At 45.7% G+C, this 21,200-nt stretch overlaps 1 protein-coding gene and 2 long non-coding RNA genes across 6 annotated transcripts in view; 2 read left to right on the forward strand and 1 right to left on the reverse strand.

Moving 5' to 3' along the window:
• Positions 1-21,200, forward strand: part of LOC138067452 (uncharacterized) — a 162,007-nt gene that overhangs the window by 35,901 nt on the left and 104,906 nt on the right. The window lies entirely within an intron of this gene.
• BBOX1 (gamma-butyrobetaine hydroxylase 1) overlaps positions 1-21,200 on the reverse strand; it is a 104,450-nt gene that overhangs the window by 7,654 nt on the left and 75,596 nt on the right. For all 4 annotated transcript variants that reach the window (XM_068945310.1, XM_068945309.1, XM_068945312.1 and 1 more), the window contains 2 exons: positions 9,562-9,760; positions 377-482 (listed from right to left, as the gene is read on the reverse strand). In XM_068945310.1, coding sequence (XP_068801411.1) covers positions 377-482; positions 9,562-9,760 — 305 coding nt within the window. The remainder of the gene's footprint in view (positions 1-376; positions 483-9,561; positions 9,761-21,200) is intronic.
• LOC138067453 (uncharacterized) lies at positions 11,667-14,413 on the forward strand. The gene is made up of 3 exons (XR_011141422.1): positions 11,667-11,821; positions 12,987-13,171; positions 14,211-14,413. It is a non-coding gene; the product is annotated as an uncharacterized lncRNA (long non-coding RNA).

Genomic DNA, 21,200 nt, shown 5'->3' on the forward strand with positions numbered 1-21,200 from the left:
CTACGGTTTCACAGCTTGACTATAGCATTTAGACACCTAACTTCTTCAATAAAATAAAAGCAGTATCAAAAACAGATACAGGACCCTAATACTCTCTTTTCCATATGGTAATGTTCTCAATACTTGGAGGGTTTCCATTTGAAAATTATGGGACCCAACTTTATGGCGTGTTATGCAGAACTTATAATGTATACACTGCTTACACATGTATTTATGTATTGTTATATACAGATTAATATCTATATTTTTGTACTGCTCCTTTAAACCAAAATTCACAGTCACTGAACACTAACCTTACTCTAATTCATATGTCACACTATAGGAACAATTCCCTCTCCCCTTTCGCATTGTGGAAAAAATAGTAGGTTCCTCTTACCCCAGGTGGATGCTGCAGAACAGGGTAGTCAGTGTGAAAACTTAGCTTCCCGCTTGTATAAGCCACATTGTTAGCATCTGTTTTGTCTTGCACTTGCCAAGTTGGTCTTTATAATGAAAGGAAACAGACAAAACATGTTAAAACAGCCAGCCAATACGGCAGACAATACACACTGTAACTATGAAATCACAATGCAAACGACCCATTCCATCCTTGACGAACATAAAAATGTCATAAAATTACAAGGAAATGATTTTGCAGTGTCCTCACAGCAAAGAATTATTTCAGCAATGCTGGCAATTCTGCTTTAACCCACCTTAGATTCATGCTAGCAACTGAGCGTGCAGAGGAACACGGGGCTGTGGTGCAATTCCTACAAGACCGATGTATTTCCTTTGCCGGGGTGGTGCTTCACTGAACGCAAAGATCAGATGAAGAAACTAATAAAGAGGTACCTTTTCATTATCAGCCTTGGAGTATGTTATCAATGAATTATGAAATTGTTAAAGCTATGAATTTCCCCCCCAAAATTAATTTTAAAGCTTTATGATCTTGGAAAATATAGACTAAACTTTGCAGGGAGATATTTCCTGCATATTTGCCATTAAAGGAAAACGCCTTGATGAAAGACTTTGTAACTTCTTCCCTTTCTCTGATATTCTTTCTGAGAACTAGCCTTATTTAGCTTACTATAGTTTATCTGTCTTGAAATTTGACAACATTCAGTAAGTTTACTGACAATTACAAAAAAAAAAAAAAAACAAACCCAAGCCAAAACCAACCCCCCACCCTGACTTAGTTATCTAACAAAGATATAAATACATCAAATTGCAGCAAAATCAAAATCTGTTTCAAGTGACACACCACGCAGGAGAATTTAAGACCAAGAATGACATATTTTGTTTGCACAGAGTTCACATGTTCGAAAGGCAATCCTCAGCAAATACATGATATAGATCCAGACATATGTCTGGGAAAGTTTAAGTCACCATATGCAGTCCATGTAATCACAGGAGCATAGATAATTTAAAAGAAAAATATGAAACTCATTTTCCCTTGTGAATTGCTACAGACCAAATATATTATGTTTTTCAGGTGGTGTGTGTCAAGTATTACTTCTTAATAGTACTTAAAAAAAAAGAAAGCAGGCTAAAGAATGTGCATACTAAAATGATTTATATACAGTATGCAAACACTTTTGTTCTAGGAATAGTATTTAGCATAGGAACTAAGCGAAATACTAAAACAGAATTTCTGAAATTGCTAGGGGAAAAAACCTTTGAATATTTGCAAATGTGTTTAACTGCTTGGGAAATATCTTTTAGATTGTATGGTACAGCACTTATTCATCAGTGCATGACTTCAGTACTCAAGTATGGTATTTTCAGCCACATTTCCATAATTCCCAATTTTACAGCCAAAAACAAGCACATCATCCTTGTCATTAGTGTTGACTACAGTTTTGTTGACTATCTCTTTAATTAAAAAAGCTCCAGTTTCATTTAATGGTTCTAAACTACTTTAATACATTTTAATTGTCTTGTTTATGAGAGAACGTACACCATTGCTCGAGTGGCAATACTTTATAAAATCATTGTGATGTTTTCCAAAAAGAGCCAGTGCTTTCATGCTGTTGCATTTTGTGACGGGAGCTAATCCCTGGGAACATTCCTTCCACGCAAGAAGATGCTGCCACAGCTCAAGTTACTGACTTGAAGTCAATAAGGATTAAATAGACAAAGCGATACTAATATGGTGCTCAGCTTTGAATAGGAAAAAAATCAGCTTTGCTTTGTTGAAGCATTAACTGAGCTAAAGTATTAACTCAGTCACAGGGAGAGCTGTTAACATTAAGTGCACAAGAAGTAAAGTACGAAAATGTGGATCATGTCAGAGGACTCTAGTCCCTTGGAGAGAGCAAAGCGGGTTGCAATGGTTTATGGATTAGTAATTAGAGTCAGATTTCAACATCAGTTGCACAGGCTACATAGCAGGAAATTTGGCACCAGCCAGGTGTAGCAATTTTTTGCATTAAGTGGCAATGTGAGCTCAGAAAACTGGTCTGTTTGTTACATCTTTAATTTTGGAAAATAGTTCTATTAGGAACTGAAGTCACATTTAAATCATCTGGTCTTGTGCTTTATTAAAAAAACCCTAAGTCTCATTCACAGAGAGGTTTGTGAACTAAGTCCCTCTCTCGAAGTCAAGCCCTCTGAGGGATGCAGACTGTTTGACTGTTTCACAGAGATGATCAGGGAGCCTTTCAACCCCAAATAAGGTTTTGGAGCAGGGGAGGAGCACAAGTTACAGGGCAAAAGACTTTAGAGAAATAAATTATAATACGACTTGACAACTTGTTAATATAGTTGTGTCTCTGTAGCTTGATAAAGTAAATGGTTTATCTGAAAATTATGGAATTCCTTGATGTTACTATATAGCTGATACAGATAATGTTTCCATTTTCCCTAGTAATGACATGTTAGGTAGCATGTACCAGACATCCACGCAAGAAAAATGCTTGTGTTTTTTCCATTTGTCAGGGCAGTATTCATTACTATTACATTTTAATGAAAATTCTTGGCTCACTTGAAGTATTTGCTTTATTTGGCAAGCTTGCCAGTTTCAAATTTATCTTTTTATTTACAATATTTGGTAGGTCTTGTATTTGGCTGCTAGTGAAATAGCAGGGGAATTACCAACAATTATTGTTTTATTATAGTTGTAAAAAAACACCTCAGAATTGCATGTGAGTAACAAATAACCTTCTGTGTTAGAGGTGAAGAGAAGACTGTAAAATGCTGATCTAGACTCTGCTGCTAAGACGGAGAACTCAAGAGAGTTTTTGCTAGCGCAAGAAGTGTGTAAGAACACTACGACCAGATGCTACAATAACCATATCGGAAGATGAAACAGATTATTTGGGGGGAAAGACACTTTGGGGACAAAAATCTTTTCTCATCTGTAATATTTTTAGGCATCAAAACCAAAAAGCTTGCTCCTTATAAAATACTTGTGGAAAAAAATCACATAAAAATCAAAAAATAAGCCAAAATCATTTAAAAAGTCTTTCTCAAGATTTCACACAAAGAATTACACAATGACACTAGTTTATTAAGCCACTTGAATACAATTCTGTAGCTGTTTTCTGATATGTTTAGGGTGCTGCCACTTCATAAAAATTTGTATTAAAACATCTGAAACTACTTTTGTGACCTAAATTTTTAAAAATGCTTTATGGATAATTTCTTAAACCACTAAAAGCAACAGAAAATGGAAATCACTGTAACACTGAGGACCAAGCTAAGGTTCATTCACAACTTCAACGCAATGGTTACGGCACAATCCTGCTTGTATTTTCCAATACTTGAATGAATTTTGTCTCCTCGTTCCCCCTTTTTTAGCAGGACAAACCCTGGTCCAAAGACTTATTTAATGAAACATTTCAAAATATTAATCATTAACATCACCAGGAGGGTGATGAGAGTAGCTGAACATTGCTAAAGATGTCATGCTGCGACATGTGTGCGTGTGTGTGTACACTGTAGGGAGGAAGGGGACTTAGCTGATATTTGTGCGGCAAGAGAGCAACTATTTGGAGGTTTAATATTTTGCAACCCAACTTTCTATTAACAGCCTTTGTGATTAGGGGATCTCCTTTTAAACAGAGCAAAAAAATAAGCCAGCAAGAATTCACAATGCATTGAGGACTAAATGCTCAAAAACAGTATCTCGGTTATGTCTGCAAGCGGTGCGCATGCAAACAGATGACACTTGTTGACAGAAGATTTTCCCCGTGGACTTCATCCAAGGCCATAAGTTGTCAGTGGTGGGGGAAGGGTGTCTCTTTCTAATGACTTGAATGAGCTTTGGGTCAAAGTTCACATATCGGGTAATAAACTCTTCTTGTATACATCCTTTGGAGGATAATTAAGCTGTACAATTCTGGAAGCTTACCTTTATGTTACTATGACCATTATTTTCAATGTGTATGCTTTTGTTATATAGCCTTAAGAAAGGAGTCCTTGCAATGTGTCTTTGAGACACCTAAGCAATATGTAATTTCTGATTTGGAGAAATGAAAGCCAAGCTTTGGGGAATAGCACGCTTACCCAAAACTGAGCTCAGTGCACACTGGCTGTGAATTCTTGGCCAGCTTGCCATTTTTTTGAGTATACCGCTACTTTCTCTCCTTGCAAGCTGGCAACCTATTCTAACAAAGAAAGCATGTTCAAAAGTTGGTTCTTTTCCACAGAGGGTCTTGGTTCTGCTAGTATGGACACTGTATCATGCACAATCTACCTCTTTATAACGGCACGTTTCCTTTAGCATTAGAGTATACGCTATTTTTTTTGGAATTAGATACTGTTCTGTATATAGGCTGTCGAATGCACCATGTGACAGAGCTGTTTTTAGTTACTTGAAAACTAGACTGGTTTGCAAAACTCATCTCTGAATCTCATGCTCTCTTTGACCTCATGCTCTTGAGATTTTAATCTAGTGTTGAAACATATCATAGAAACATACTTAACAACTATCAGATGACCTAGAGTAAACCTACCTATGGTGGCTTATTTAGCATGATGTAAACCAAATTTCAAAATTTCCAAATTCTATAGGTACATTTAAAAAGCAAATCAAAACAAAACCAAAACAAAAATCCCAATCCAAACTATACTGAAATATTCCTATGTTTTCTTTTAAGTGCAGAATTATTAGTCAACTGAAAGACTTTGGTAATGTTGAAACTCTCTTTCTGCATCCTTAGCAATATATATATGAATTAACAAATATTTCTGGAAAAGCAAAGAGACTTGCAACCTTTCTTCCTTTCATTCACGATGCAATGTCATAGCCAATTGCCTTCCTTTACTGCAGACCCCTATACTTAAATAAACATTTAAGAAAAAGTTGTAATCAACACCAAACAGTAAATCTGATTTAAACTCTGCTGCAGTGGAAGCACTTGTAAACATTATTTGTTCAGCCAGAGCAGACTGAGGCCAAACCTCAGCCTTGAGCTGGTATTGAACAGAAATGCGAGGGAAGGTTCTGTGTAGGATGTGACCTGTGTTAAAACCTGTTTCATATATCAAAGACTCAGAACTCATCCAGACAAATTATTTTGATTGAAAACATCTTTAAAAACACAAAAAGTATTCATTCAAGTTGACTTTTGACAACAGAAGCGTTCATTTAACATTACTGTTTATAATCATATTATGCAAGAATCATTGAGACACAAGACTTTTAATAAGAAAACATTCTGATGACACAACTCATAAACTGTTAAGTCTGTTCAGGGTGGTCTGAACCTACCGTTACCTGGCCTTACTTAAGTAATATATATATCTTAATACTCAGTGCACATTTATACATAAAGGGACTCTCTTCAGGATCTCTTAAATGTAGCACAGAAGATACAATAGTCATCACAAGTTGGATGTTGAAGTCATAAAAATTCAAATAGATAATTGGCAGTAATTTTAAACAGCAAGGGTGATAAACAGCTGAGACAGACTGCTAAGCAATTTTTTTGTCTTCTGAGACTGTTGAGTTAAACATCAAAAACTTTTGAATGCCTTAGTGAAAAATATGTTGCAGGGTTCAGTCAATGGATAATAGGTAAACAGGGTGGGCTGTTGTGTCAGGAATTTTAGTAAAAAAGATCTAAAGATCCTTTTCAGTTTTAGGATCCAAGCACTTTTTCTAATTCCAGTTCCTTGCCCAGCATAACTTATGAAAGCTCTTAAAAGTTCTTTTGTAACCCAAGCGCAAATCCATTATATATGTTAAAGCTTGCTTGTTTGTTTGTTTTTCTGGGGTATTGTGTAGATGTTATGTATTTTCCTTTAGTGGTATGCTTTAACAAGGACATAACATTTTTTGCTACTTGCTATATTCATTGTCAAAACAGCTATGCAGTTTAACACTTTCTGGCCAGGAGCAGAGCAAATGCTTCATCTTCCTTCAGACACCTACCAGAGCTGTGAAACACCCTAAGATACGTTCAGGAGTTGATCCTCCCTATGAATTTCCTGTTGTCTATTGTTAAAATCATGTCAAAACAGAAATGAAAAGCAATAACAATATTAAAATGATGCAGTTTTTTAAAATGAGATACATAGTAGCCTACCAAAGATAAGTGCTTGACATTAGGAATGCCTTTAACTGCAGAAAATATTTACTTGCATTGGATGAGGTTTCCAAGTTGAGTAGAGAGAATTTGTTCCTGCTAATTTAAATTGGATGAACATAACTGAATGCTAGTTATCTTTGAAAATCATTTTTCCTTCTGTCTCAGTAAGCAGAAAGAGGAAAAAACCTTAATGAAAGCAAATTATCTTAACCGCCTGTATATATATATTTTTAAAGTTTAAAAAATATTTACCACGGCTTCTGGAACTGATAAAACAAGCTTCATAATATTCTTGATATTTTAAAGTAGTTATTCTCTCCATGCCTTCTTTTTGAATGACAAAGGAAAAAGTATTTTAAAATAATGTAATTCTCACAGGCTAACTATTCTATATGCTGAGTTCACTTAAGTTTCTGCTAATTTCAAGGAGATTTCTTGAGCCAGTTTTCCTTATTTTAAGTGGGGAAAACTCTTGCACAAACAGGTTGACTTTCAACCTAAGAAATGTGTTAAGGTGGCTATTGTTCATATTTTATCAAGGGAAAACAGGGCTGTGTCCACACCTGTTTCTTGCTGGGGCCTCGTTTAGTTTTCAGTAAACTGACAAGTTCCTAATGGAGGCGAACGTGCGAAATAGCAGATTTTGCTTCTATTTTATTGCAGCACATTTTCTTTGGTGAATCTTGTAAGACCAAATTAGCAGCTATCTCAAAATAAAACTTTTTTTTTTTCTGTTCTCCATTAGAGGGTGCTGATGAGTGGAATAACGTATGATCTGTTAATGAGACACAACCCAAGTGAGAAACATGTTTCTCAGATGCAAACCCACACTGACGATACGTTAGTGAATGATTCCTAACTTAGCAACTTTCTGACATAGGGTGAGGTTTGGATTGACAAAGATTTGAATCATGAAATATTTTTTCAGAAATATTTCAGAATGTTTCAGAAATATTGAAATAGAGTAGGTAAGAAGGAAAAACATAGACGGTTTTGTTCATACATATGAAATACAAATTTAAGGAGTAAGGTTTTCCCCTCTGTATTCATGTAACTTAATTTCAGGACTCACGTGTGAGTGTGTCTGAGAGCAGCGGTTTACCTAAGAACAGAATTCTCTAGCTAGATGCGCAGAAAGCACCATAAAAATGAAGGACGGAAATTGGATCAGAAGCAACTTCTACACTAGCAGAAGTTGCTATTGTATCGCAATAGCTAATTTTCTGCCTTTCAGAACTTCTTCAAGAAGTTTGAAGGCCAGTAGCTTTGATGTTGTCATCATCAATTATATCATTTTCCATAGCTAACTATAGAACTACTTTACTTTGACAAAATGCAGATGCCGTAAGTCTTAATAAGTCTTAATAAGAGCATAATAGCACAAAGAAAGACCCTATCCTTCACCTTCCTCCCTCTCATCTCACAAATAACATCCTGATTTACTATATCTCCCCTGTTATCACTGTGCTGATCTTGTCAACCTCACTGGCATTGCATATCCCAGTGGGGCTCACATGTGCCTTCAAACCAAAAAGTTAAGTTTACTTCCCCGTGTTAAGGGGAAGTAAATCTTTGCTCCTGTGTTGTAATCTAGAAGGAAAGTTGTCTTTCTGGGCAAGATGGACTTTTTTTCCACTTCTATTTATTTTAAGTCTTTTTAGACAAAAGAGACACTTTGATTATTGCTTACATTTGGTTTGGTTATCCTTTGAACTAGGGGGATCCAAGTAAAGAAGACATCTTGCCATAATTTTTATTATCTTTTATTTTTTCATGGGAGAGAAGGGAGCTTCTCCGATGGAAGTCCCTGGATGTTCTGGTTTTGATGGCTATTCAAACACCAAGAAATAACCATGTTTAAATGTTACTAGCTGTTTTTGTCTTTTTTTTTAAAGAATAAGCACACATGTAAGGACACATCTGTATGTAACACCTTTTTTGATGTATATGCTAAATTGTACCCAAGAGTTGGAGGTGAGGAGCAGGAAAACGTATTAGCTAATAACACTGTTTCTTTGCTTATCAGCTAGATTGAGGTCACTGATACAGAGCTCAGCAAGACCAATCATCATTGTTTGTTTACTCATCTAGTAGATGATGAGGAAGGTAGAGGTTCTGTCTATTCACCCACGAAATAGAAAGGATGAGTTACACGTTTCTGCCTGTGGTCCTACAGGACGAGCTCCCGCAGGAGCTCTCAGAGCTGCGGGAGAGTGGCCATGGTGCCTGCGCGAGGGAGCACGCGGTGCCAGGCCTACGTTGCAAGGGGCACCGGTACCCCTGGGGTGCAGTTATGGGGCACTGGGCTTCAGCCACGCACCCAAGTTTACATCTCCTCCTCAGAGAGGTGTCAATTCCTGGGACCACAAGCAGGTGTCTACCCATCTTACCAAGGAAGACGAAACCTAGACCAAGCTGAAAAGTGTCCTAGTGTTATAGTATTTAAAGGGAAGAGTTAAAACTGTTGTAGTTCAGAGGTATGGCAATTTGGAAAGGGTCTTTTACATGGTTGCATGGACCCACAGTACTGCACACTGTGGAGCTGGCTGTGCCTTGCCAGAGCAGACTTGGTTAAAAGCCAGGAAATGAGTACTTTCCACCTCTTCTCAGGGACAATAACCTCTTATCTATGACTGAAAGTCAGGCTAAAAAAAGTTTCAGTACGGATACACTTCCACTCTTTAGTAGGGGGCTGGACTGAGGATTTGGTTCGTTTTGTTCCATGGCATAGATAAGTAGGGCTATCTTGTAGTTATCTTGTATTTGGCCTCTGTTTTCAGGCATTTTTGCTCCTCTCAGTAGTTAATGTTATTGCTGATCTTCATTACGTATCCTGCCTGTGACAACAAAGCAATCCTCTTATACAGGATGTATAATTTACACCATGGTTTCTAACATGCAGACAAGAAAAATTTTCACTCTGTTTTAATAAATTAGTCCACCAGAAAGGTCAGATATCAGAGGTGATTAATATCAGAGGTGATTACGTCACTGGTAAAGCAAGGATATTAAAAAAAACAAAAACAAAAACAAAAAAACAACCACTCACCCATAAAATGTGAGGCGCAGGAAACCAATCCTTTGGCCAAGTTTAACCAACTCTCCCTGCCTAGTCAGGGCTCCTGTCAGTAGCACAATTCCTACTTTCTTTAGGGTGCACAGCCACTTGTATGCACTTTCATCACTGTGCAAGACCTCATCAAAAGGCATTTCAGGAAGCTGCAAGTCCGAGCCCCAGTACTGACATTCTGAAAGGAAGGAAACACAGAAGCAAGCTCTTAGCTATTTTAGCATCAAAGCTCAGGATTTAGTCAAAGTATGAACTTAACACAGTTTTTATGCATTTCTGTATATACCCTCAATCCTGCAGTCAAACTTCTGAACCTGGGTCCTGAGCTTGCCTGGATAACAAGCAATCTTAAAGACAAAACAAAATATTACAGAATATTACAGAATGAAACAAAATATTGCAGAATAAAAGGTATTTTGAATCATAATTTGAAGAAAAGATAATTTGAAAGGGATATTTTACTTTTAATAATATATGAGAAATGTGTGTATCCCTTTTTCTGTCTCTACTGGTGAACCACAAGAGTGAAAATTTTTGGAACTATGACTATTTTGAAAGGTTTTCATCTAGGATTAAAAAAAGAACAAAAGCAGAACAGGAGGGCCTTGAGATCTCAGTCAGGGGTACTGCTGTACGGATACATAATAATGAAAAGATTACACTTCATATGCAGGACAGGAAAAGACGTACATCAATATAACAGCTTAGAAGCAGAGTAACTAAGTCAATTATATAAATGGCCAATTTTCTTCTGTAAATTTGTCTTCATGAAATTACATCTAGTTCTGTTAAATTCTGCAGGCTGGTGTCATTCGTTGTCTTTTCCTCTGCAGAATTTTTGTGAACTGCAGAAGTTTTGTGTGTGTTTTATTGTTATTTTGGGTGGAAACAATTAAGAGCCCAAGATGTTAAGAAACCTGAGCACTGCTAGGATGTGAAGAGTAAAGGGAAAGAAGTTAGGTTCTGGCTGTTCTCAAACAAAATTAATTATGAAGACTTATCGCTATAGAAGACAACTGAAGGAACTGCTATTTTCTACCACAATCAGATGTTTGCTTGTTGAAAAGGCATAGGAAATCAAAAATTGAAACCTGCAGCCATCTGCTACAGGCAGCTACAGACTTCCCAGCAGGATAGAAAGGGTGCTGGAGCCTTCAGCCCCTTCCCAGCTCTCCCTGTCTTTCCTCTTGCCTCGAAGCCTCAGCCAGTGTGGACATGCACCTGCCTCGGGCAGGGCTTCGCAGCCATGCATCTCTGGGTGGCACTGCCAGGCTTGGCGGAGAAGCAGTAACTGCCTCCAAGGCGGAGAAGCAGTAACTGCCTCCAACCCAAGCCTGAGCCCACATCCCCGTGAAGGCAAACAGGATTGATTAAACCACAGCACTTTTCCAAGCCTCTGCAAGCACCCTAAGGAGGTCTGATGAGCACAGTTACTTTACCTCTTACATGTGATATCTGCAACTTGAATACTCATAAGCGATGTGAGAGGGAAAATGTATTTGCTCAGGCAACAGCTCAGATCTGTTGTTACAGCAGCATTGCTGCACGTGCCTCTGAGGTAGGAGTCAGTTGCAGAAGCCATTTGCACCTGGCTAAGGGGGTAGGGGAGCATCAGAGCAAGTGCATCACTTGCAGCACTGATTTTTCAAAGTGAAAAATAGGATTCAGTCATCCAAAGCTATAAAGGTCATGAAAATCTAGGCAGCTTCAAAATTAAGCACTGCTTAGCCTCATAACTTTATGTATTTACAGCTGGCTAAATACTGCTAACCCCTATCTTTTTTTCTAACCCTACATCTATACCAGAATCTATGTATCTGTATGTTTAATGCCTGATCAATTGTTATGACTGCTTTCTAATATCACAGTTCCATAATGGTTATTAAATTCCATTTAATAATGCTTTTTTTTTTTAACCCCATAACTTATCCTAATGCAATCACATTTGGGTTGAATTGGAGCATTCCCAAACAGATAAACTCAGAAGTTGGTTTACCTCAGAGAGATGAAATAAGATACTTGATTGTAACTAGAATAAACAGTGACTTAACTGTGTTTTTTTTTTCCTTTTGAGGAATAGTGTATTCTGCAGTCAGACATGTTCTATTTGTGGAGAATGCTTATGGGAGAAACAGGCACAAACGTATAGTGACAGAAGAAAGTAATAATTAGTATTGTGGAATCTGGACAGATTTTTCATGTTATGAAGCACTACAAAATCCAAAACTCATCTTTTAAAGTAAGTAATTTGAAAATTTATAGTTACATTTATAGAAACAATAGTTTCTATTCAGCAAAACTGTATGGCATACTTAAGATTTTGATCTGGATTATGGTGCTTGAAGCGATATGTGGAAAAGGAAAAGCTTATTACATGTCTAGCCTGCAGAAGACTGAGGCAGATGGAGACTAAGCCTCCAGGCATGCTATGGGAAGACATACCAAAATGGTGGCTGTGAACGAGATAAGTCCCATCTGGCCTGCTGTAAGTGCCAGGATACGTCCTCCCCTGGATTCAGCTCCTCACCAGAAAAATACACAACTCCTCTAGTGCTGATTCTGGTATCTGGTCAGCACTGAAGGCAAGAGAGACCTAACTTAACTACTCCAGTCCAGGTCTCAGGGCAAAGCCCTTGGTTGTCCCTGCTGTCCCCTAGAAGCACATGCTCGCTGTAACTCCTGGTGCGTCACTACAGTCACTGGGGAGTCACTATGCACTGGTGAGAGCAGCATCCTCTGCATTAGACAGGAAGAGGACAGCTTCTGCTAGATGGATAACTGAGGCTATCTACCCATATATTCCCACTGGGTATTTTTGCTCTGCTTTGCTATAAACCCTGTGTGGGCATGGAGGCATGAGAGCACTTGGATTCTGGCTGCCCTCACTTAGATATGGGCTGCGTAGTTACTTATCTTTCACTTTTTTTTTTTTTTTTACATCTAGCTTCTGTCCTCTTTCTTCTTTCCTTCAGCCTTTTTCTACACTTTTTCTTCTTTATCCTCTGTGAGGTGACCTTAGATTGAGATCTTGACTCAGGTAGACATGTTAGGGGTGGGATTTTCTCTCCCTCACTACATCTTGAATATAAACGGAGGAGGGAATTCTTATCAATGGGTTTAATGAAGAACTCTCTTCTTGTATGGACTTGTTTGTTTCAGCCTGTATTGGGGGCACTCTGAATTCCTGTGAGAAGCATAGGAATACCCCAAATGTTTGGAGTGCCGTACAGTCACTTGACACGTATCTAAATATAGCTTTTCCTTTTTGACCCAGAATGGAAATCTCATTCCTTCCACTTGATTCCTTCTATTTTCAGGCACCGTTCAGCTTTCTCTATGTAAAATACGCATGCACGGAGGTTAGAATTTCAGAGCTTTCCTCTCTCACTGCACTTGATTTTCAGGAATTTTGATGGCTCATGGCAAATTGCTCACGAAACAAGTCTGAAGCAATATTCTGTTTCTAACACTGCAGAGAGCATGATAGTGAGCACTGTCATCATTTAGATGGAGTTTACATTCCTTTCTCAGCAAAATGAAACAGGAGGAGCTGCTGTGGGAGAGAATTGGCCTACCCATCATCCAGCAGGTATGTGCTACATTAGCTCAATCTGCAAACCAGAGAGATGCAGGGGACGTGCCAGCACCTCTTCAGGGGATGAGTCTCCAAGACTCACTGTCGGGGTTCAGAACTGTAGCAAGGTGAAAAAAAGGGGGGGGGGGTGGCCTCTTCCCCACCCTGGCCTTATGAGCTCCTGCAAGCCTTGCACAGAGGCTTTCATGATCTGGCCCACAAAGGAGAAGTGTTAAGCAGGAGAGCAGCCTTCCCGCTTCGCATTGCTGCTGGCACTTTATGTCCAAAGAGCACACAGGAAAGGAAAGCAGCTGTTCTGGTTCTTCTGATCCATGAAAGGAAGTTAAAATTACTTAGATCTGAAGAAATGCATTTCAGGAGTATCCCTTGCGAACCTTGACAAGGTGTTGGGTTTTCTTTTTAGGTGTGTGTGCTTTTGGGTTTTTTTTAATTTTTATTTTAAGTGGGAGTGAACTCATAGATTATGTAAACATATGGAGGCCATCAAATACACTCCAAATTAGACTGTCATGGCCTTGACTACATAGCCATCTCCCAACGAGCAATGTAGCCAAAGCAGTGGCCTGTTGCATCCATACAGTAGAAGGAGATTAAGCAAGACAAAAGGTTTGCTTGCCTTAAACCCAGACGCAAGCCCGCTCAGTCAACATAATCAGTGACTATGTATAAGCACGTTACAGCACTTAAAGACTACTAATAGTAAAACCAGCAATTAGTATTTGGTAGCATACCTAAGCATAAGTATAAATGCCACAAAGGTAGCTGCAAAGGAGCAAACGAACTTGTATAGCTACGTAAAAGAAGCACAGGAAATAAAGGCAAATAGTGAAATCCAAAAGAGAAAAGCTAAGCCCACAGAGCAGGCAAGAAAGGTGACTGTTGAAACCAAAATAATCCTACAGAACAAATAGAAAAGATGCCTAGAAAAAAGTAAAAAAAACCTCCTGGTGATAAAAATAAGATAATTATATCAAGAGCATGTGAAACATTCCTCCCCTTCTTTTTTTCTTTTCTTTTTTTTTTTCCAAAAAAGAAATGAGAAAAGTAAAACATCAGCAATGAGTGAAGAAAGAAGACATCTCACTTCAGTTTTGACTTTCTTCATCGAATAGCTCTCAAACCCGAGCACCTTGAAATCCATACCCACAAAAAACCAGAGCCACTACTGCTGGCTATATGGGATCAGCTCTGTGTATTTTAAATTCACAGCTAACTGAGAATAAGTTTGTTAAGGACTAATTGTTTGTCTATGTGCACAGTGACTAAGGACTAACCATTGGCAGTGAGTATTGTTAATGAATGACAATCTAGGAAAGTATTGATTTGAAGTGTCAAACTGGTCTGAAGTCCCCTAAACACATCACAGAATCACTAAGTCCCTGCCACATATCTGAAGGTTAACACACAAACACCAATTCAGTTGTAACAGAAAGGAAAGTCACAGCTTGAGGTTTTCTTATCTTTCTGAATTAAATGCAATAGCATCACTGTATTCCCATTGTACTTCCACATGCAGTGGGTCCTACAGCAGGCACAAGGAAGCAGGGTTCCTGCTTGGGCAAACATAAGAGGGCATGTAAAAAGCAAGAGGAGGGTTAACATCCTAAAAGTGCTCCTGGAGTTTGCACTGTTAGTGTCCACCTTTCCAAGCAGTGGAGGCTAGCAAGCTCATCATAGGGAAAATTATCACAGATTTGAAGCCGGAAAAAGACTCTGCTAGGAAGATCGGACACGAGGATTAGATGACAGTCACCTCAGAGTTAGGAAAAAAATGATTACTAAGGACTCCACAGAACAAATAACGTACTCAAGCTGGAAGAGCTCACATAAAAAAAAGGAAAAAAATGCACTTGGAGTTAAAATACTTAAATAGAAAGAGATAAGTAGGCCTCTGAGGGGGACGTTGATATCTAGTGAACACCAGGCCCAATCGGTGACCTCAGGTGATGCCCCACACCCCCACCGCTGTCCCCTGAGGGGGACTTTGACCTCTAGTAACCCCCAGGCCCAATCGCTGACCTCAGGTGACCCCCCCCACCGCTGTCCCCTCAGGGGGACTTTGACCTCTAGTAACCCCCAGGCCCAATCGCTGACCTCACGTGACCCCCCACCACTGTCCCCTGAGGGGGACTTTGACCTCTAGTAACCCCCAGGCCCAATCGCTGACCTCAGGTGACCCCCCCCACCGCTGTCCTCTGAGGGGGACTTTGACCTCTAGTAACCCCCAGGCCCAATCGCTGACCTCAGGTGACCCCACCACCACTGTCCCCAGAAGGGGGACTTTGACCTCTAGTAACCCCCAGGCCCAATCGCTGACCTCAGGTGACCCCCCCCACCGCTGTCCCCTGAGGGGGACTTTGACCTCTAGTAACCCCCAGGCCCAATCGCTGACCTCACGTGACCCCACCACCGCTCTCCCCAGAAGGGGGACTTTGACCTCTAGTAACCCCCAGGCCCAATCGCTGACCTCAGGTGACCCCCCCACCGCTGTCCCCTGAGGGGGACTTTGACCTCTAGTAACCCCCAGGCCCAATCGCTGACCTCACGTGACCCCACCGCTGTCCCCTGAGGGGGACTTTGACCTCTAGTAACCCCCAGGCCCAATCGCTGACCTCACGTGACCCCCACCACCGCTGTCCCCTGAGGGGGACTTTGACCTCTAGTAACCCCCAGGCCCAATCACTGACCTCACGTGACCCCACCGCTGTCCCCTGAGGGGGACTTTGACCTCTAGTAACCCCCAGGCCCAATCGCTGACCTCAGGTGACCCCCCCACCGCTGTCCCCTGAGGGGGACTTTGACCTCTAGTAACCCCCAGGCCCAATCGCTGACCTCAGGTGACCCCCCCCACCGCTGTCCCCTGAGGGGGACTTTGACCTCTAGTAACCCCCAGGCCCAATCGCTGACCTCAGGTGACCCCCCCCACCGCTGTCCCCTGAGGGGGACTTTGACCTCTAGTAACCCCCAGGCCCAATCGCTGACCTCAGGTGACCCCCCCCACCGCTGTCCCCTGAGGGGGGACTTTAACCTCTAGTAACCCCCAGGCCCAATCGCTGACCTCACGTGACCCCCCACCACTGTCCCCTGAGGGGGACTTTGACCTCTAGTAACCCCCAGGCCCAATCGCTGACCTCAGGTGACCCCACCGCTGTCCCCTGAGGGGGACTTTGACCTCTAGTAACCCCCAGGCCCAATCGCTGACCTCACGTGACCCCCCCCACCGCTGTCCCCTGAGGGGGACTTTGACCTCTAGTAACCCCCAAGCCCAATCGCTGACCTCACGTGACCCCCCCACCGCTGTCCCCTGAGGGGGACTTTGACCTCTAGTAACCCCCAGGCCCAATCGCTGACCTCACGTGACCCCCCACCGCTGTCCCCTGAGGGGGACTTTGACCTCTAGTAACCCCCAAGCCCAATCGCTGACCTCAGGTGACCCCAACACCGCTGTCCCCTGAGGGGGACTTTGACCTCTAGTAACCCCCAAGCCCAATCGCTGACCTCAGGTGACCCCCCACCACTGTCCCCTGAGGGGGACTTTGACCTCTAGTAACCCCCAGGCCCAATCGCTGACCTCAGGTGACCCCACCGCTGTCCCCTGAGGGGGACTTTGACCTCTAGTAACCCCCAGGCCCAATCGCTGACCTCACGTGACCCCCCCCACCGCTGTCCCCTGAGGGGGACTTTGACCTCTAGTAACCCCCAAGCCCAATCGCTGACCTCACGTGACCCCCCCACCGCTGTCCCCTGAGGGGGACTTTGACCTCTAGTAACCCCCAGGCCCAATCGCTGACCTCACGTGACCCCCCACCGCTGTCCCCTCAGGGGGACTTTGACCTCTAGTAACCCCCAGGCCCAATCGCTGACCTCAGGTGACCCCCAACACCGCTGTCCCCTGAGGGGGACTTTGACCTCTAGTAACCCCCAGGCCCAATCGCTGACCTCAGGTGACCCCACCCACCGCTGTCCCCTGAGGGGGACTTTGACCTCTAGTAACCCCCAGGCCCAATCGCTGACCTCAGGTGACCCCCCCACCGCTGTCCCCTGAGGGGGACTTTGACCTCTAGTAACCCCCAGGCCCAATCGCTGACCTCAGGTGACCCCCCCCACCGCTGTCCCCTGAGGGGGACTTTGACCTCTAGTAACCCCCAGGCCCAATCGCTGACCTCAGGTGACCCCCCCCACCGCTGTCCCCTGAGGGGGACTTTGACCTCTAGTAACCCCCAGGCCCAATCGCTGACCTCAGGTGACCCCCCCACCGCTGTCCCCTGAGGGGGACTTTGACCTCTAGTAACCCCCAGGCCCAATCGCTGACCTCACGTGACCCCACCGCTGTCCCCGGAGGGGGACTTTGACCTCTAGTAACCCCCAGGCCCAATCGCTGACCTCAGGTGACCCCCCCCACCGCTGTCCCCTGAGGGGGACTTTGACCTCTAGTAACCCCCAGGCCCAATCGCTGACCTCACGTGACCCCCACCACTGTCCCCTGAGGGGGACTTTGACCTCTAGTAACCCCCAGGCCCAATCGCTGACCTCACGTGACCCCAACACCGCTGTCCCCTGAGGGGGACTTTGACCTCTAGTAACCCCCAGGCCCAATCGCTGACCTCAGGTGACCCCCCACCGCTGTCCCCTGAGGGGGACTTTGACCTCTAGTAACCCCCAGGCCCAATCGCTGACCTCAGGTGACCCCCCCCACCGCTGTCCCCGGAGGGGGACTTTGACCTCTAGTAACCCCCAGGCCCAATCGCTGACCTCAGGTGACCCCCCACCACTGTCCCCGGAGGGGGACTTTGACCTCTAGTAACCCCCAGGCCCAATCGCTGACCTCAGGTGACCCCCCACCGCTGTCCCCTGAGGGGGACTTTGACCTCTAGTAACCCCCAGGCCCAATCGCTGACCTCACGTGACCCCCCCCACCGCTGTCCCCTGAGGGGGACTTTGACCTCTAGTAACCCCCAGGCCCAATCGCTGACCTCAGGTGACCCCCAACACCGCTGTCCCCTGAGGGGGACTTTGACCTCTAGTAACCCCCAGGCCCAATCGCTGACCTCACGTGACCCCACCGCTGTCCCCTGAGGGGGACTTTGACCTCTAGTAACCCCCAGGCCCAATCGCTGACCTCAGGTGACCCCCCCCACCGCTGTCCCCTGAGGGGGACTTTGACCTCTAGTAACCCCCAGGCCCAATCGCTGACCTCAGGTGACCCCCCCACCGCTGTCCCCGGAGGGGGACTTTGACCTCTAGTAACCCCCAGGCCCAATCGCTGACCTCACGTGACCCCACCACTGTCCCCTGAGGGGGACTTTGACCTCTAGTAACCCCCAGGCCCAATCGCTGACCTCAGGTGACCCCCCCCACCGCTGTCCCCTGAGGGGGACTTTGACCTCTAGTAACCCCCAGGCCCAATCGCTGACCTCACGTGACCCCCCACCGCTGTCCCCGGAGGGGGACTTTGACCTCTAGTAACCCCCAGGCCCAATCGCTGACCTCAGGTGACCCCCAACACCGCTGTCCCCTGAGGGGGACTTTGACCTCTAGTAACCCCCAGGCCCAATCGCTGACCTCACGTGACCCCCCACCGCTGTCCCCTGAGGGGGACTTTGACCTCTAGTAACCCCCAGGCCCAATCGCTGACCTCACGTGACCCCCCCACCGCTGTCCCCTGAGGGGGACTTTGACCTCTAGTAACCCCCAGGCCCAATCGCTGACCTCACGTGACCCCCCACCGCTGTCCCCTGAGGGAGACTTTGACCTCTAGTAACCCCCAGGCCCAATCGCTGACCTCAGGTGACCCCCCACCGCTGTCCCCTGAGGGGGACTTTGACCTCTAGTAACCCCCAAGCCCAATCGCTGACCTCAGGTGACCCCCCCCCACCGCTGTCCCCTGAGGGGGACTTTGACCTCTAGTAACCCCCAGGCCCAATCGCTGACCTCACGTGACCCCACCGCTGTCCCCGGAGGGGGACTTTGACCTCTAGTAACCCCCAGGCCCAATCGCTGACCTCAGGTGACCCCCCCAGCACTGTCCCCTGAGGGGGACTTTGACCTCTAGTAACCCCCAGGCCCAATCGCTGACCTCACGTGACCCCCCCCACCGCTGTCCCCTGAGGGAGACTTTGACCTCTAGTAACCCCCAGGCCCAATCGCTGACCTCAGGTGACCCCCCCACCGCTGTCCCCTGAGGGGGACTTTGACCTCTAGTAACCCCCAGGCCCAATCGCTGACCTCACGTGACCCCCCCCACCGCTGTCCCCTGAGGGGGACTTTGACCTCTAGTAACCCCCAGGCCCAATCGCTGACCTCACGTGACCCCCCACCGCTGTCCCCTGAGGGGGACTTTGACCTCTAGTAACCCCCAGGCCCAATCGCTGACCTCACGTGACCCCCCACCGCTGTCCCCTGAGGGGGACTTTGACCTCTAGTAACCCCCAGGCCCAATCGCTGACCTCAGGTGACCCCCCACCGCTGTCCCCTGAGGGGGACTTTGACCTCTAGTAACCCCCAGGCCCAATCGCTGACCTCAGGTGACCCCCCCACCGCTGTCCCCTGAGGGGGACTTTGACCTCTAGTAACCCCCAAGCCCAATCGCTGACCTCACGTGACCCCCCACCGCTGTCCCCTGAGGGGGACTTTGACCTCTAGTAACCCCCAGGCCCAATCGCTGACCTCACGTGACCCCCCACCGCTGTCCCCTGAGGGGGACTTTGACCTCTAGTAACCCCCAGGCCCAATCGCTGACCTCAGGTGACCCCCCCCACCGCTGTCCCCTGAGGGGGACTTTGACCTCTAGTAACCCCCAGGCCCAATCGCTGACCTCAGGTGACCCCCCCCACCGCTGTCCCCTGAGGGGGACTTTGACCTCTAGTAACCCCCAGGCCCAATCGCTGACCTCACGTGACCCCCCCCACCGCTGTCCCCTGAGGGGGACTTTGACCTCTAGTAACCCCCAGGCCCAATCGCTGACCTCAGGTGACCCCAACACCGCTGTCCCCTGAGGGGGACTTTGACCTCTAGTAACCCCCAGGCCCAATCGCTGACCTCACGTGACCCCACCGCTGTCCCCGGAGGGGGACTTTGACCTCTAGTAACCCCCAGGCCCAATCGCTGACCTCACGTGACCCCCCCAGCACTGTCCCCTGAGGGGGACTTTGACCTCTAGTATCCCCCAAGCCCAATCGCTGACCTCAGGTGACCCCCCACCACTGTCCCCTGAGGGGGACTTTGACCTCTAGTAACCCCCAGGCCCAATCGCTGACCTCACGTGACCCCCCACCGCTGTCCCCTGAGGGGGACTTTGACCTCTAGTAACCCCCAGGCCCAATCGCTGACCTCACGTGACCCCACCGCTGTCCCCTGAGGGGGACTTTGACCTCTAGTAACCCCCAGGCCCAATCGCTGACCTCACGTGACCCCCCACCACTGTCCCCTGAGGGGGACTTTGACCTCTAGTAACCCCCAGGCCCAATCGCTGACCTCAGGTGACCCCCCCCACCACTGTCCCCTGAGGGGGACTTTGACCTCTAGTAACCCCCAGGCCCAATCGCTGACCTCAGGTGACCCCCCCCACCGCTGTCTCCGGAGGGGGACTTTGACCTCTAGTAACCCCCAGGCCCAATCGCTGACCTCAGGTGACCCCAACACCGCTGTCCCCTGAGGGGGACTTTGACCTCTAGTAACCCCCAGGCCCAATCGCTGACCTCAGGTGACCCCCCCCACCGCTGTCCCCTGAGGGGGACTTTGACCTCTAGTAACCCCCAGGCCCAATCGCTGACCTCAGGTGACCCCCCCCACCACTGTCCCCTGAGGGGGACTTTGACCTCTAGTAACCCCCAGGCCCAATCGCTGACCTCAGGTGACCCCAACACCGCTGTCCCCTGAGGGGGACTTTGACCTCTAGTAACCCCCAGGCCCAATCGCTGACCTCAGGTGACCCCCCACCACTGTCCCCTGAGGGGGACTTTGACCTCTAGTAACCCCCAGGCCCAATCGCTGACCTCAGGTGACCCCAACACCGCTGTCCCCT

The sequence above is a fragment of the Struthio camelus genome, chromosome 5 (genome assembly GCF_040807025.1).
Source record: "Struthio camelus isolate bStrCam1 chromosome 5, bStrCam1.hap1, whole genome shotgun sequence".
NCBI lineage: Eukaryota > Metazoa > Chordata > Aves > Struthioniformes > Struthionidae > Struthio > Struthio camelus.